The 17,771-nt window shown below is 42.2% G+C and overlaps 1 protein-coding gene across 1 annotated transcript in view; it reads left to right on the forward strand.

Annotated features, from left to right (window-relative positions):
* Positions 1-1,386: 1,386 nt before the first annotated feature.
* The window catches only part of ARCN1 (archain 1), a 30,535-nt gene continuing 14,150 nt past the window's right edge, over positions 1,387-17,771 (forward strand). Inside the window, exons 1-5 of the mRNA XM_508795.7 lie at positions 1,387-1,577; positions 10,236-10,499; positions 12,181-12,360; positions 12,812-13,017; positions 13,483-13,647. Coding sequence (XP_508795.2) covers positions 1,575-1,577; positions 10,236-10,499; positions 12,181-12,360; positions 12,812-13,017; positions 13,483-13,647 — 818 coding nt within the window. The 5' untranslated portion in view covers positions 1,387-1,574. The remainder of the gene's footprint in view (positions 1,578-10,235; positions 10,500-12,180; positions 12,361-12,811; positions 13,018-13,482; positions 13,648-17,771) is intronic.

A 17,771-nucleotide genomic window follows, 5' to 3' on the forward strand; every position in this document is an offset into this window, starting at 1 on the left:
GGTCTCAAGCCATCCTCCCAATTCAGCCTCCCAAGTAGCTGGGACTCTAGGATCATGCCACCATGCCTGGCTTAATTCCAGAATGTTTTAATTATTCCAGAAATAAATCTTACACTAATTAACTGTCACTCTCTATTCCTACCCTTCCTGAGCCCCTGGAAACCACTAAGCTAGTTTCTTTCTCTGTGGATTTTCTTCTATTCTGGATCTTTCGTATTAATGGAATCATATATGAGTGCCCCATTGTATCCGTCTTTTTTCACATAATATTCTCAAGGTTCATCCATATTGTAGCATGTCAGTACTTTATTCCTTTTTGTGACTAAATAATATTCCATTGCATATATATGCCACATCTATTGATGAATGGATTTGTTTGGATTGTCTCCACTTTTTGGCTACTATGAATAATGCTGCTATGAACATTAGAGTACACATTTTTGTGTTGACATATATTCAGTTCTCCTGGGTATGTACCTATGAGTGGAATTGCTCAGTCATGTGGTAATTTTGTTTAACTTTTTGAGGAACTGCCAAACTCTTTTCCAACGTGGCTGCACTATTTTACATTCATCCTCACCAACAATTATTATGATAGCCATCCTAGTGAGTGTGAAGTGACATCTCACCACGGGTCTGATTTCCATTTCCCTAAGGATATTCAACATTTCTTAATGTGCATAGTAGCCATTTATATATCTTCTTTGGACACATATCTATTCAAATCTTTTGCTCATTTTAATTTTGTGTTTTCTACTCCCTCCATTTTGCAGATGAAGCCCATTTTTAGACAGGAATACTGTATTTGTCTTTTTATTGCTGAGTTATAAGAGTTCTTAGGCCAGGCGCGGTGGCTGACGCCTGTAATCCCAACACTGGGAGGCTGAGGCGGGCGGATCACTTGGGGTCAGAAGTTTGAGGCTAGCCTGGCCGACATGGTGAAACCCCGTCTCAACTAAAAATACAAAAAACAGCCGAGCGTGGTGTGGCGCGTGCCTGTAATCCCAGCTACTCCGGAGGCTGAGGCAGAAGAATCGCTTGAACCTGGGAAGTGGAGGTTGCAGTGAGCCGAGATCACGCCATTGCACTCCAGCCTGGGCGACAGAGTGAGACTCCACCTCAAAAAAAAAAAAAAAAAGTTCTTTATATATTCCGGATACTAGTCCTTTATGCACACAGGTTATCCTGTATATTAAATAATAGTGGCTGTGCCAGCGGCTTGTTAAACTGTAAGATGTGACGCAAAATAAATGAAGGCGATGACAGTGAAAGGGGAGAGATACGAGGTTCCACAGCTGGAGGGTGAACGCTCCCTACACCTCCTGTGCTTAATCGTAACCGGAGCGCGGTACCCTCAATTTCCCCAGCCCACAGGCCCCGCCCCCCGCCCTTTGACCTGCGCCGCTTCCGGTTGAAGACGTGGCTTGGGGCCGCCATCTTGGCAAGAGGCGAAGCGGCAGCGGTTCCTGTCAAGGGGGCAGCAGGTCCAGAGCTGCTGGTGCTCCCGTTCCCCAGACCCTACCCCTATCCCCAGTGGAGCCGGAGTGCGGGCGCGCCCCACCACCGCCCTCACCATGGTAAGATCCGAGCCAGGACCCGAACTCCTGGGGTCCGAGCCTCACCGTCTCTCCTTGTCGGCGGGCCTGGGGCAGGGGCCGGAGGAGCCCCGCCCTGAGGGTCTAGGGCAGAGTGCTTTTGCTCGGGGCTCGGGGAGCAGTGTGGCCTCCTGTGCCCGGTCTCCTGGAGATCCGATGGAGCTGACTCCAGTCCATCTGTCGTCGTGCCCGCTTCCGCACCACCCCCCAACCAGCTGGACTCCCTCGTTTGCTGGGACCTGCCCCTGAGACGGCCCGGCGTTTTTGCTCTGCGAGAACTTCGTGGTGGTGGTGCGGGTCCCAGGCTGCGGACCTCGGAACTGATGCTGTCCCGCCGGTTCCCTGGCGCTTAGGCTCAGCAGGCTGGGCCTGTCTCCGGAGGTTCTGGTCCTTCTGTTAATCAGAGCTTGTCTCCCACCCCCGGTGTTTGCTAGGCCGTTGATAACTCGAAATGCAAATCCACTGGTGTCCAGAAATTTTTCTTTTTGTTCAGAAGGGGGAAATGGAGACACAGAGCGGAAAGGAGTAACTTCTAACACTAATTTATAGGACCCAAGTGTCTCTGAAACCTTCCACTACTTCCGCAGAACTCACTTGTGTCCATTTGTTAGTGTGACTCGGGGTACATACACTGTGTAGACCACTGGGAAAATGTGAGCAAGTTCCAGAGAACACAGGGTTTGCCTTCAAGGAACTTATTGTCCAGGTGAAGAAAAATGTGTATGTGGCATGTCGTAGTCAGATGTCTCACAGGAGGTGGAGTAAGAGGGATGGGTTAGCCTCCGAGACCAGTTACTTGCCTTCACATGCGTTATCTTTGTATACTCATCTGTTACAAGGATGAGAAAGGTTAATGTGGTTGAGGATGGAGGAAATCAGAACTGCTGACATCACTCAATCTTCCTTTATCGCTGTGATTTGTGGATATTCATGAAGTAGTAGACATTCTTTGGTTTCAAAAAAGCTAGTAATTTATTTTTCAGTGCACCTTATGTCCTTTAGTCTTTTGAAGGATGTTCTGTTCTGTTCTTTTTTATTCTTTTGTCAATAGATAACTTGATTTAAAACATCGTCCAGTGTACCTGAGAGATGACAGAATGTAATTTGGTGGCAATCCTAATAAGTTCTATTGACAACCCTTTAGATAAGAACTTGGATAATGGGGGGAATTCATGCTTGGACTTTAGGCCACTGAACAGCTTTTCTCAGCCTCAGGTATATAAATTGCATCAAACAGGTTTGCCTCCTAAAATTTTTCTGTTGGACACAAAATTTCCAGAAACTTGTATTTTCAGTTTCTCCAGGAGGTTCTGTATTTGGTTAGTGATTTTGAAACTCAGTTCCCGTTTACACCCTGGAATTAATAATGCATTTTAGAGCATATTTTTATTTTAATAGTAAAGTTAAGGTCTTGTATTATATAAACCAGATAAAGGTAATCTTTCTAAAAATATTATTTGTTAAAAGGTTCTTGGAACTTAGTATTTTTAATTCATTGATAACTGAGGGATGGTAAAGCCCTACGTGATATATATAAAATATAACTTTTGCATGCTATTTTGACATGTGTACGTATACATAGAGTTGTGTCACATATTTCTGAATTATTTGGGACTTAACATGATCCAGATACCCACAGATTTGTGTACTCTGGAGAACAATTTATCTCAGTACATTCTGCTCTGTAGAGTGTTAAGACATTGGTATGATTTCTGTGTAATGTTTTTGGGTCCTGCTCCTTTACAAACAGATCCCTGGACAGTAGAAATGTCCAGATAGGGTGAAATTTTTATCTAAAAGTTGTATCAAAATTTCCAGCGTTTATTTTAGCTCAACATTTCATTATGAAATTTTCCAACATCTGGAAAAGTTGAAAGAACTTTGTAGTGAATACCCATATAACCACCAACTAGATTCTATAACTAACATTTCACTATATTTTATCATGCATCTAATCATCCATCCATCCCTCTCTCCATTAAAAAAAAATATACATTTCAAAGTAAGTTGCAGATATCAGTACGTAAACATTGATTTTTTAAAAAATAAATTCCCTTTGGCTTTAGTTATTGAAGTGCAGAATGTCCTAGACTGCAAAGTTCCAATAGATAAATAAGTGAACAAATGCAGAAACAAATGCTTTCTCATGACTTCATCATAAAATAAAGTACAAAGAAAGGCATCTTTTGATTTTTTTTTTTAAAGAGACAGGGTCTCACTATGTTGCCCAGGCTGGAGGGCAGTAGCTATTCACAGGCGCTATCATAGTGCACTGCGGCCTAGAACTCCTAGCCTCAAGCGATCCTCCCGCCTCCATCTCCCAAGTAGCTGGGACTGTAGGCATGCGGGCCTTGATTTGATCTTTTTTTTGTATTCTGCAAATTAATGAGAACATGTTCTGACTTTTTTTCTTGTTTGTTTGGTTTTCGAGACGGATTCTCGCTCTGTCTCCAGGCTGGAGTGCAGTGGCACAATCTCAGCTCACTGCAACTTCTGCCTCCCGGGTTCAAGCTATCCTCCTGCCTCAGCCTCCTGAGTAGCTGGGACTGCAGGCGCCTGCCACCACGCCCAGCTACTTTTTTGTATTTTTAGTAGAGACGGGGTTTCACCATGTTAGCCAGGATAGTCTCGATCTCCTGACCTCGTGATCTGCCCGCCTCAGCCTCCCAAAGTGCTGGGATTATAGGTGTGAGCCATGGCGCCCGGCCCCTGTATTATTTATGTATCTTTTTAATTGTGTTTTGAGGGACAGCAAAGAAAGAAAATGATTCTCTTGAGTTTCCATTGATTTGCCATCTATTTATGTCTTCATATAGAAGTTCACTGCAGAAACTGATAACGGGTGTGTGTGTGTGTGTGTTAATTCTCTGCAAGCTTTTGTTTTAGAATAGAAATGTGATGGACTTAAAACCCTCACTGAGTAAATTACTTCTCAAGTTTTAGGTTTCGTATGTGGTCTACATTTTATTGTAATCTTCTCTCTGATTTTATCTATAATAGCTTCATATAAATAGAAAAGACAGAACAGTCCTCCCTGACAATTATAGAAACTAGCCTTAATATGACCATGAATTGTGTGTGCATGTATATGTGTATAAAATATTGCGGTGAATTACAAAGGAGAAGGTGACTATAATTCTGGAAGTAAGGGATCCTGAAGCATTTAGAGATTCAAGAAAGAACTTGACTTTTTTTGAGAGAGAGTTGTGCATATTTATCCTGAATTATTATACCACCTGTTATTCTTGTATCTCTCTTGCACACACAATTTGTTATGGTTAGACAATTTGCCTTCTGGCAGCCTAATGTTACTATAAAATATTGTTCCAAAGTGGTTAGAACTGGAGCAGTGGGTATAAAATGGAAGTATTGTACATTTTCTGTCACTGTAGTTCTTTTTTTTTTTTTCTGTTATTGTAGTTTTCAAATGCTTAGACTTACAGAACTTTAAAGACACAGAGCACTTTGGATTTCATGTAAACTAACCTCCTATTTTAGGGATATTTCAATAATCAATTAAGTGACTTATCCAAGGTCACATAATTAGTGGCAAAGGCAGAACAGAAACCTAATTCTCCAGGTTTTTTTTACTTGAGGCACTTAACAATTCATGTAGTTAAGTCTGTGTAGGAGAGAGTTGTTATTTAGTCCAAAGATAGTGTACTCAAACCATGTAAGAATTATTAAAAGTTGTTTGGCAAAGCTCAACTTCATGAGGGAATTTTTTTTTTTTTAACAGTCCTGGAGAGATCATCTAACTTATGGGCCCTCATTTTTCACATCTGTAAGACAATCAAGGGCTCTTGCAAGTTCCTTTTAGATCTGGAATGTTTTTTTCCAAAAATGTTAAAAAAAAACAAAAAAAACAAAAACTTTGTAATCATATTTATTAATTCTTCCTCAGAGAAAATCAGATCAAATTTCAATAGGGAAAATTGTTAACTTACCTTTTAGTATATGCTATATTTTAATAATTGTCAAACCAGTAAACATTAATGTAAAGAGGTTTATTATTTCAAGAACTTTAAGAAGACAAATGTTAATTTAGGATAGGATAAATTTATCATGTTTAGAGGTGACCATACCTTCTAGCCATATTAGTAGCTGTAACAGAGAGACCTGTGTCAACTGCCTGGAACCTGTAATTTGTGGTGTCCTGGGTGTTCGGAGATTTATGCTATACTTAGTATGGGGAACTATGGTCCTATTTTGGAAGCCTTGTTTTGCTTGTATCTGGATAATGGAATGACTCAAAGAGAGACATATGATTTTACCCTACTGCTTTCTTCATCTTGACATACTGAAATCCTGGAATTCTGGCCAGGTGTGGCGGCTCATGCCTGTAATCCCAGCACTTTGGGAGGCTCAGGCGGGCAGATCACTTGAGGTTGGGAGTTTGAGACCAGCCTGGGCAACATGGCAAAACCCTGTCTCTACAGAAAAATACAAAAAATTAGCCAGGTGTGGTGGCCTGTGCCTGTAGTCCCAGATACTTGGGAGGCTGAGGTGGGAGAATCACCTGAGCCCAGAAGGTTGAGGCTGCACTGAGCCAAGATCACGCCACTGCACTACAGCTTGGGCAATAGAGCAAGACTCTGTTTCAAAACAAACAAATCCTGGAATTCATCAAAGCATGATCTAAATTCTGTTTCTTTCTTTCTTTCTTTCTTTTTTTTTTTTTTTGAGGCAGAGTCTCACTTTGTAGCCCAGGCTGGAGTGAAGTGGTATGATCTTGGCTTACTGCAACTTCCGCCTCCCAGGTTCAAGCAATCCTCCCACCTCACTCTCCCCGGTAGCTGGGACTACAGGCGTGCACCACCAGACTTGGCTAATTTTTTGGTAGAGACAGGGTTTTCCCATGTTGACCAGGCTGGTCTCGAACTCCTGACCTCAGGTGATCTGCCTGCCCTGGCTCCCAAAGTGCTGGATTAAGGCATGAGCCACCGCTCCCGGCCTAAATGCTGTTTCTTCTATCAAGTCATCCCTGACTTTACCAGCTGGAAGTAATCTCTTCCTCTGAATTTCCACGCACTTTATCGGTTACTCTCTCATGTTACTTAACACATTCTGCCTCATATTACAGTTATTTGTGTTTGTGTCTTATCCCTATTAAGCTTCTTGTAGGCAGAATGCTAGCCTGTGTCATCTTAATTCTCAGAAAGCATGTTGTATGTATAGTAGATGTTCGATAAATAATTACTCAGTTAATTCTTATAATATCGCAAAAATGGAGATTACCAGTACCTATAATTAGTTTTTGAACATGCTCATCAGTAAAGTGGATGGGCCAGGTGCAGTGGCTCACTCCTGTAATCCCAACACTTTGGAGGCCAAGGCGCGCAGATGACTTGAGGCCAGGAGTTGGAGACCAGCCTGCCCAACATGGCAAAACCCTGTCTCTATTAAAAATAGAAAAATTAGCCAGGCTTGGTGGTGCTGGCCTGTGCCTGTAGTCCCAGTTACTCAGGAGGCTGAGGCATGAGAATTGCTTGAACTCAGGAGGCAGAGCTTGCAGCGAGCCAAGATGGCACCACTGCACTCCAGCCTGGACTACAGAGTGAGACACTCTCTCAAAAAATAAATAAATAAATAAATAAATAAATAAATAAATAAATAAATAAAGTGGATAGTAACATACACCTTTTTGTTCCTTTTTCCCTCTCAAGTTGCTTTTGATGTTTTTACCTAAATTTTACTTGTATGGTATAGAGGTGTTTTTAACTCCAGTTGGAAACCTAAGAACTACCCTTGAGCCTATAAACATTGTTTCTAACAGGTTTATTATTAGATATGGGGTTTCTATTAAATGCAGCATGTTTATATAGGTCTGAAATTTTGGTCTGAGCTGTCCTTTCTTTAGGTGTTCATTTGATTTGTCTTATTCCTTCAAAACCTCATAAAATTCTAACATAGAGGACCATGACTTCCTAGAGCTATGACTCTCAACCTTTTAGGGATAGGAGGCTCTACAGGGATTACATTTACAATATGCTCCCATTTATTAATAATATTTCTCATCACATGAGGGGATTTTCTATGGGCCATTTGAAATAACTTCTCTAGAGGATCAATGCATTCCCTGAAACTATATGTAAAATTTTGGGGGGAGAGTCAATATTCATTATTTGAATATCAAAATATTGACAAAGGCAAAAATCCATTGCCTTGGCCGGATGCTGTGGCTCACACTTGTAATCCCAGCACTTTGGGAGGCTGAGGTGTGCGGATCACTTTAGCCCAGGAATTTGTAGCCTGGGCAACATGGCAAAACCCCGTCTCTCTTTTTTTTTTTTTTTTAATAAAAAAAGAAAAATCCATTACCTTGAAGTGGCATAAATTTTTTTCATGAGATGCATGTTTATTATTACTAATGGTGCTGTTTTACATCATGAATATATGTGCTACAAGTTGTATAGCACTTTTGAAGTACGGTTTCATTATAGTCATTTGGCCCTCATAATAGCTTGTAAGGTCATTAGATAATGCTGCATTTTATAGGAAAAGAAACGAGGTTAAGAGAGGTTGGGTAACTGAAGGTCAGGCAGATAGTAAATAGAAGAACAAAACTAGAAAATAGATTTTCTCACTCCCAGTCATTTAGTTTTTCTAATATCAGCTTGGTTCTTTGCAAATTAGGGACACTAGTTCTAAGTCTTTAGGAAAAGGAGAAACCAATGTGAAATGATCCCAAATATAAGGGAATTCCCTACTTTTCTGATGAGACTATTAAGAAGGAAAGCTTTTTGCCAATTGTATAAACTTTTTAAAATGCAGCCAAAATAGGCCGGGCGGTGGCTCATGCCTGTAATCTCAGCACTTTGGGAGGCCGAGGTGGGCAGATCACCCGAGGTCAGGCATTTGAGACCAGCCTGGCCAACCAACATGGTGAAACCCCATCTCTACTAGAAATACAAAAAAAAAAAAAAAAAAAAATTAGCCGGGCATGGTGGCAGGCGCCTGTAATCCCAGCTACTTGGGAGGCTGAGACAGGAGAATCGCTTGAACCTGGGAGGTGGAGGTTGCAGTGAGCGGAGATCTTGCCATTGCACTCCAGCCTGGGCAACAAGAGCAAAACTCCGTCTTAAAAAAAAAAAAAGGTAGCAAAAATAGTCAAATATGTTCTTAAAATAGTTAATAATTCACTTATATGTATATGTTTTAAATAAAGTTTAATTTAGAAATAATTACTTTTTTCCATTTTCATATTAATAAAACAATTTTTTCTAGATTCTTTATGAACATCATGTCATCACTGGGGCCACTGTTTGAATCATCAGTTTGGTATTTAGCAGTTTTGAATCCATGTGTGATATATTGGCAGTTTGGGAAATTTTATCCCAAGTCATAAAAACCCATTTATATAGTATTAGGATAGTTGCTTTTAAAAGGAATATTTATAACTGATATTCAACACATGAAATTGTGAGTTCTGGCTAGGCGTGGTGACTCATGCTTGTAATCCCAGCACTTTGGGAGGCCAAGGTGGGCTGATCACTTGAGTCCAGAAGTTCAAGACCAGCCTGGGCAACATGGTGAAACCCCACTTCTACTGAAAATACAAAAATTTGCCAGGCATGGTGGCACCTGCCTATAGTCCCAGCTCCTTTCAGGGGGCTGAGGCAGGAGGATTGTTCAAGCCCAGAAGTTGAGGCTACGGTGAGCCAAGATTGCACCATTACAGTCCAGCTTAGGTGACAAAGTGAGACCCTGTCTCCAAAAAAAAAGAAAGAAATTGTGAATTCTGATCCTCAGCATAATTACTAAATCCAGTGACCTTTTGTTAGTACTACATGCAAAACTAGCGTAGTTTGAAGATAAGATGTATCCCAGACAATTCTTTTAGTTCAATATAAAGTCATTGAGGGAGCACCTTTAATATGAGAGACTATGGAAGGATTCAAAACTACACAACTCTTTTTTAAAAATATATAAGTATTCCTTACATAAAAATATATTACCATGATAGCATATTTTCACACCTAAAAAATTAGCAATAATTTTTAATATTGTCAATTATTCAGTCACTGTTCAAATTTGATTTATACATTGTGATTGATTGACATGTCTAAGTCTCTTAATGTGTTTGTATTTTTAGTAGAGATGGGGTTTCGCCATGTTGGCCAGGCTGGTCTCGAACTCCTGACCTCAAGTAATCCACTCGCTTTGGCCTCCCAAAGTGCTGAGTTTACAGGTGTGAGCCACTGTGCCTGTGAAAGTCAGTATTCTATTACTTGTCATGTCAGCTGGTCGTGGTAGTTCACGCCTATAATCCCAGCACTTTGGGAGGCCAAGGCAGGAGGATCGCTTGAACCCAGGAGTTCAAGACCAGCCTGGGAAACATAGCGAGACACTGTCTCTACTAAAAGCTTTTTAAAAATTAGCGAGGCTTGGTGGCACACACTTGTAGTCCCAGCCACTCAGGATTTCTTGAGCCCAGGAGTTTGAGGTTGTAGTGAGCTGTGGTCTTGCCATTGCACTCCGGCATGGGTGACAGAGTGAGACCCTGTCTTAAAAATAATACTACTACTAGTCATGTCACTAAATAAATATGTCATTCTATGGAACATTTCCTGAGACGTTGAGAAAACAGATGTGAAGAAATAATTAATTAGTACTTACTTATGCATATGTTCCTGGCAGGTGCTGTTGGCAGCAGCGGTCTGCACAAAAGCAGGAAAGGCTATTGTTTCTCGACAGTTTGTGGAAATGACCCGAACTCGGATTGAGGGCTTATTAGCAGCTTTTCCAAAGCTCATGAACACTGGAAAACAACATACGTTTGTTGAAACAGAGAGTGTAAGATATGTCTACCAGCCTATGGAGAAACTGTATATGGTACTGATCACTACCAAAAACAGCAACATTTTAGAAGATTTGGAGACCCTAAGGCTCTTCTCAAGAGTGGTAAGAGTACTGCTATAATACTGGGTTCCACTTTTTGTTTTACATTTTATGTGAAACAGTTTTTCCTCCAAAGCAGCTGATGCTAACCAGTTTGCAGGCTCCTACTCCCCACCCCAGCGACTTATTGCTGCAGCACCTTGTTTATTCAGCAGACATTTATTGGGTGTCCTCTTAGACTATAGATGTCTCAAAAGAATATGGGAACTACTGTTTCATTTCCCAGTTCTTAAGCAGTTGTTCTAATCTGCCGTTCTAGTTCTGACACTTGTTTGGCTATGCTTTTTAGGTAATGTTTTTTAGGTAAGACTTACTGATCCAGAGACACACACACACACGCACGCACGCGCACACACACACACACACACACACCCCCCCCTCTTCTAAGACTTTATGCCAAAGTCTTGCTTAAAATGAAGACTTAGGTAAGACTTACTGATCCAGAGACAGACAGACAGACAGACAGACACACACACCTTCTAAGACTTTATGCCAAAGTCTTGCTTAAAATGAAGGCTAAGGCCAGGTGCGGTAGCATGTGCCTGTAGTCCAAGCTACTCAGGAGGCTGAGGCAGAAGGATTGCTTGAGGCCAGGAGTTCAAGTGCACAGGCATTATACTTTAGTGTGGGCAACACAGCAAGACCCTGATTCTTTTTTTTTTAAAGACGGAGTCTCGCTCTTGCCCAGGCTGGAGTGCAGTGGTGCAATGGTGCAATCTTGGCTCACTGCAACCTCCGCCTCCCAGGTTCAAGCAATTTTCTGGCCTCAGCCTCCCGAGTAGTTGAGATTACAGATGTGCATCGCCATGCCTGGCTAATTTTTGTACGGGGTTTCACCATGTTGGCCAGGCTGGTCTCGAACTCCTGACCTCAGGTGATCTGCCTATCTTGGCATCCCGAAGTGCTGGGATTACAGGCATGAGCCGCTGCACCCGGCTGTAAGAATCAGGGTCTTGGGCGTGGTGGCTCACGCTTGTAATCCCAGCACTTTGGGAGGCTGAAGCGGGTGGATCACCTGAGGTCAGAAGTTTGAGACCAGCCTGACCAACGTGGTGAAACCTCGTCTCTACTCAAAATACAAAAAAATTAGCTGGGCATGGTGGCGGGCACCAATAATCCTACTACTCAGGAGGCTGAGGCATGAGAATTGCGTGAACCCAGGAGGTGGGGGTTGCAGTGAGCCGAGATCATGCCACTGCACTCCAGACCGGGTGACAGAGTTAGACTTTGTCTTAAAAAAAAAAAAAAAAAAATCAGGGAGTTAGGCTGGGCGCAGTGGCTCACGCCTGTAATCCCAGCAGTTTGGGAGACCGAGGCAAGTGGATCACCTGAGGTCAGGAGTTCAACACCAGCCTGGCCAACATGGTGAAACCCCGTCTCTACTAAAAATACAAAAATTAGCTGGGCGTGGTGGTACACACCTGTAGTCCCAGCTACTCCGGAAGCTGAGGCAGGAGAATCACTTAAACCTGGGAGATGGAGGTTGCAGTGAGCCGAGATGGCACCACTGCACTCCAGCGTGGGCAACAGAGTGAGACTCTGTCTCAAAAAATAAAATAAAGACTAGAAGTAGCTAATAAAGGGATTTAGGTTATTGAAATTTATGTACTCTAAAGGATAAGACTTGGAAATATAGCTGCTGATAAATTCTAAATCTTTCTTTTTTATTGGTGTCCACGCTTAGATCCCTGAATATTGCCGAGCCTTAGAAGAGAATGAAATATCTGAGCACTGTTTTGATTTGATTTTTGCTTTTGATGAAATTGTCGCACTGGGATACCGGGAGAATGTTAACTTGGCACAGATCAGAACCTTCACAGAAATGGATTCTCATGAGGAGAAGGTGTTCAGAGCCGTCAGAGAGGTAAATAGGATCTTCTCTGGGACTACCTGTTTGTATGTCTTTCTCTTAGGCTTCACTAATCTCATTTTCCTATTTTTACTTACTAATGTAGACTGTATTCAAAGCTATGTCCAGGCTAGGCACAGTGGCTCATGTCTATAATCTCAGCACTTTGGGAGGCGGAAGTGGGAGTATCACTTGAGTCCAGGAGTTCAAGACCAGCCTGGACAGTGTAGTGAGACCCTGTCTCTATAAAAAGTAAAAAAAAAATTAGCCAAGCATGGTAGCACGTGCATGTGGGTCCCAGCTACTTGGGAGGCTGAGATGGGAGGATCACTTGAGCCCAGGAAGTTGAGGCTGCAGTGAGCTGTGATCGTGCCACTTGCACTCCAGCCTGGGTCACAGAGTGAGACCCTGTCTCAAAAAACCCCCCCCCCAAAAAAGCTACATTAATGTATGTCTTTTTCTGTAGACTCAAGAACGTGAAGCTAAGGCTGAGATGCGTCGTAAAGCAAAGGAATTACAACAGGCCCGAAGAGATGCAGAGAGACAGGGCAAAAAAGCACCAGGATTTGGCGGATTTGGCAGCTCTGCAGTATCTGGAGGCAGCACAGCTGCCATGATCACAGAGACCATCATTGAAACTGATAAACCAAAAGTGGCACCTGCACCAGCCAGGTATAATCCAGTGTACTTTAGAATACCAGGTGAAGGGTGTATATGTGTCTATCTTTGAAGTCATAATCTGATTTCTTGGAAAGCTGTAAATAAAGAAGGACTTGATGAAGTAAGATATGATGTTACATTTGGCCACATAAAATATGAGGATAAAGAAGAAATCTGAATATGGTGTTTTTCCTTTTGTATAAAAGAGAGTTATAAATTATGTCATGACCTCAGTTTCCTATGAGAGTTGCCTTATCATGGGGAGGAAAGGGCTATTTAATGCTTTATGGAATGTAGATTTTTAATCTTGATGTTCAGTGATTGATTTTAGGGGAAATCTGTGAATTACCCAAAATTATATACAAAATTTTGTGCACAGGTGTATTTCTCTGGATGGGAGATACAAAATTTTCATCAGATCATGTGTGCTTGTAAAAATAAACCTTTGGGTAATGAATTTCAAATTCTTCCACTTAGGCCTTCAGGCCCCAGCAAGGCTTTAAAACTTGGAGCCAAAGGAAAGGAAGTAGATAACTTTGTGGACAAATTAAAATCTGAAGGTGAAACCATCATGTCCTCTAGTATGGGCAAGCGTACTTCTGAAGCAACCAAAATGCATGCTCCACCCATTAATATGGAAAGGTAAGTAGGAACTTTGAGTAAGAATTCAAGCTTTGAATACAGTCCACATAATTTTTTAAAAATCTTATTTCAGTGTGCTATAAATTCTTTCTCTGTCTTTTAATCGTTCCTGATTTAAAAGATTTATTCAGAGCAGATTCTACATATTAACATAAGATCGTTTTTGGTTTTGTTTTCTTTTATTTACTTATTTTTTTTTTGAGACGGAGTCTCACTCTGTCACCCAGGCTGGAGTACAGTGGTGTGATCTCGGCTCGCTGCAAGCTCTCCCTCCCAGGTTCACGCCATTCTCCTGCCTCAGCCTCCCGAGTAGCTGGGACCACAGGCGCCCGCCCCTACGCCCGGCTAATTTTTTTGTATTTTTAGTAGAGATGGGGTTTCGCCGTGTTAGCCAGAATGGTCTCGATCTCCTGACCTTGTGATCCGCCTGTCTCAGCCTCCCGAAGTGCTGGGATTACAGGCGTGAGCCACCACGCCCGGCTGTTGTTTTGTTTTATTTTTTTGAGACAGGGTCTTACTATGTTTTCTAGGCTGGCCTCCAACTCCTGAGCTCAGTTAATCTTCCTGCCTCAGCCTCCCATGTAACTGGGATACAGGCATGCGTTGCTGCACCTGACCTTTTCCTTTTTCCTTAAACCATGATTGGGGGCCCTCAGCCACCTATTTTCTATGAAGTTTAGAACTTTCCTTTTACAGCTAAATTAAAGTTACTTGTAGTCACACCTGGTATGTAGCTTATCTCTTAGAATGCACTTGAATTAGGGGAATAGAGCTATGGTGACCCCACACTGTATTTTGGCATGACTTTTTCTAATTAAACTCTAAGTAGAACCAATCTTTAATCCAAAACTTGTAGATATCTTTAATAGCAAATTAATATATTTTGCATTTTTATTTTATTTATTTATTTTTTTGAGATGGGGTTTCACTCTGTCACCCAGGCTGGAGTACAGTGGTGCAATCTCAGCTTGTTGCAACCTCTGCCTCCCAGGTTCAAGTGATTCTCCCACCTCAGCCTCCCAAGTAGCTGGGACTACAGGCATGCACCACCACGCCGGGCTAATTTCTGTATTTTGGTAGAGATGGGGTTTTGCCTTGTTGCCCAGGCTGGTCTCGAACTCCTGGACTCAAGCAATCTGCCTGCCTCGGCCTCACAAAGTACTGGGATTACAGGCATCAGCCACCATGCCCAGCCATCTTTTGCAGTTTAAATATTTGAAGCCAGTATGGAATATTTTGATTCATCTCTTATCTCAGGGCTGTGGTACTGGTTGGTGACATTTTTAAGTGGTAGTTATCAAGTTCACATATTCGTGACTCAGATTTCTCGTCTTGAAGCCAGACCTTCTACTGTTGCTGATGGTTTTGAGGTCAAGTGAAAGATAATACCAGGAGGATACCTTTATCAGGTGTGCATAAAAGAGGAGTATTTACTCTTTTTCTTTCTTCTTTCCTTTCTTTCTTCCTTTCTTTCTTTCTTGACAGAGTCTTGCTCTGTCTCCCAGACTGGAGTACAATGGCACGATCTTGCAACCTCCACCTCCCGGGGTCAAGCAATTCTCCTGCCTCAGCCTCCCAAGTGGCTGGGATTACAGGCGCATGCCATCGCACCCGGCTAATTTTCTTATTTTTAGTAGAGACAGAGTTTTGCCGTGTTGGCCAGGTGGGTCTCGAACTCCTGACCTCAAGTGATCTGCCTGCCTCTGCCTCCCAAAAGTGCTTGGATTATAGGCGTGAGCCACCGTGCCCAGCCAAGTATTTACTCTTTATATGCCCTGTTCTGTATGAAATGAACAGGGTTACATTGGGATAAATTTCTTGATTCACTAAAGCCGCTGTGCTCTTCCTAGTGGTTGCTTTGAGTGAGACAGAGGCTTCACACTTTTAAAAAGATATTCCTGAGTGCAGTGGCCCACACCTGTAATCTTAGCACTTTGGGAGGCTGAGGTGGGCGGATTGCCTGAGCTCAGGAGTTCAAGACCACCCTGGGCAACATGGTGAAACTCCATCTCCACTAAAATACAAAAAATTAACCCCTTCTCCACTAAAATACAAAAAATTAGATGGGCGTGGTGGCACACACCTGTAGTCCCAGCTACTCAGGAGGCTGAGGCAGGAGAATTGCTTGAACCTGGGAAGCAGAGGTTGCAGTGAGCCAAGATGGTGCCACTGCACTCCAGCCTGGGCGACAGAGTGAGACTCTATCTCCAAAAAAAAAAAAAAAAAAAAAAATGTTGGAGATCATCACATATTAAAGAGAATTTGAGACACTCTTTTTTTCTAAATGATAAATTGCCTCTTGAGCACAGAGCAAACTTTTGTGAAGGTAAAATGGTACCATGCATTGTCTTAAGATGCACTCCTTTATGGTCTTGACCCTGATGCCTTTGTTTCTAGGAAGACCTAAGAGGTTGGAACAAAGAACATGGTAGGATAACAAAATATTTTTTGTAGCCTCTGTAGTTCATCCAGCCAAACATATATCTATTACTGAATATGAATAGATTGTACTTAATACTTGCCTCTAGCAGCAGCAGTTTTTAATCTTTTAAAAATTGGATTATACATTCATATAGTACAAAATTCAAAAGTTGTTAACAGTCAGAAGTCTTCCTCTCACTCAGCCATGCCAGTTTCTCATTTTGGAGACAACTAGTATTAACAGAGTTTTTTGTGTATCCTTCTAAGGGGGATGGTCTGTGATATACAGATGAATAAAAAACATGTATACAGTGTGTCTATTTTTCCCCCTTTTATGCAAAGCAGTAAAACTAGACACATCTTCCAATTGCATTTTTCATTTAATTATTTTGGAGATAAGAATCTCCTTATTTGAAACTGCAGAGATATGACATCTAAATGCGCAATACCTTACCCTAGACTGGATCCTCTACTAATGTAGTGTAGAAAAAACAACTCAAACTGTTTGTTTTTTCTATTTTCTCATTCAACAGCAACAATGAACACAGAAGACTTCTGTGATCAAGTGTGTTTAGATTTTTCCACACACATCAAGCGGTCACACCTAGCTGGTGTCCTCCAATTCAATTCAATTCTGATGCTATCTACCTGGGAATAGCCTCAGATTCTACAGGTTGAGAGTTCAGTCCCCCAAGACTGATTCTTCCTTCCCACCAGTTATAAGTCCAGACTTTCAGAACTTCTTACTGACCTCAAGTTTGGCCTCCCACGACCCCCTCTGGGGGGTTCAATTAATCTGCTAGAGTACCTCACAGAACTCAGGGAAACTTACTTGACATTTATCAGTTTGTTACAGAGGACATTTTAAAGGATGCAAATAAGCAGCCAGATGAAGAGATACATAGGGCAAGGTCTGGGAGGGTCTTGAGCGCAGGAGCTTCTGTCCCCAGGGAGCTGGGGTACACCACCCTCCTGGAAAATAGATGAGACCTTGTTCATCTTCCTGTAAGCCTCCATGTGTTCAGCTGTCCAGAAGCTTCCCAGATCCTGTCCTCTTGAGCCTTTTATGGAGACTTCATTGGATAGGCATGATTGACAGGCATGCAGAAATGTGACTGGGCAAAGGGTATGACCTAATACTGATAGGCTGAGTGGGGAAACACAGCAAGGCCTGTCCAAATTCTTGGCCTCTCTGTGCAGCATTAATCTTCCTCCAGGATATGGTGCAGGACCCCTTTTGGAGATCCTGCCTTGGGCTGGTGAAAGGAGGGCAGTAGAAGGTCAAAGAGAGATTCTTTTTTCTAAGGGCTGCTCCTGAGGCCTAAAGTGCCCCAACATTATGTATAATAAGGGATATGGGAGTTATGAGCCAGGAACCATGGATGAAAACCGGTATGTATGTATATCATAATATCACAACTACTATTAAAAATATTATTAGGTCAACTGACGAAATTGACATATGGTTGATAGATCGGATACAATTATTGTATCATTGTTAGCCTGGCATGATGGCACATGGCTGTAGTCCTTGCTACTCAGGAGGCTGAGGCAGGAGGATCACTTGAGACCAGGAGTTCAAGGTTATAGTGAACTGTGATTGTGTGTCTGAATAGCCACTGCACTCCAGCCTGGGCAACATAGCAAGATCTGTCTCTTAAACAACAACAACAGGCTGGGTGCGGTGGCTCACGCCTGTAATC

This window comes from Pan troglodytes, chromosome 9 (assembly GCF_028858775.2).
Source record: "Pan troglodytes isolate AG18354 chromosome 9, NHGRI_mPanTro3-v2.0_pri, whole genome shotgun sequence".
NCBI classification, from domain to species: Eukaryota; Metazoa; Chordata; class Mammalia; order Primates; family Hominidae; genus Pan; species Pan troglodytes.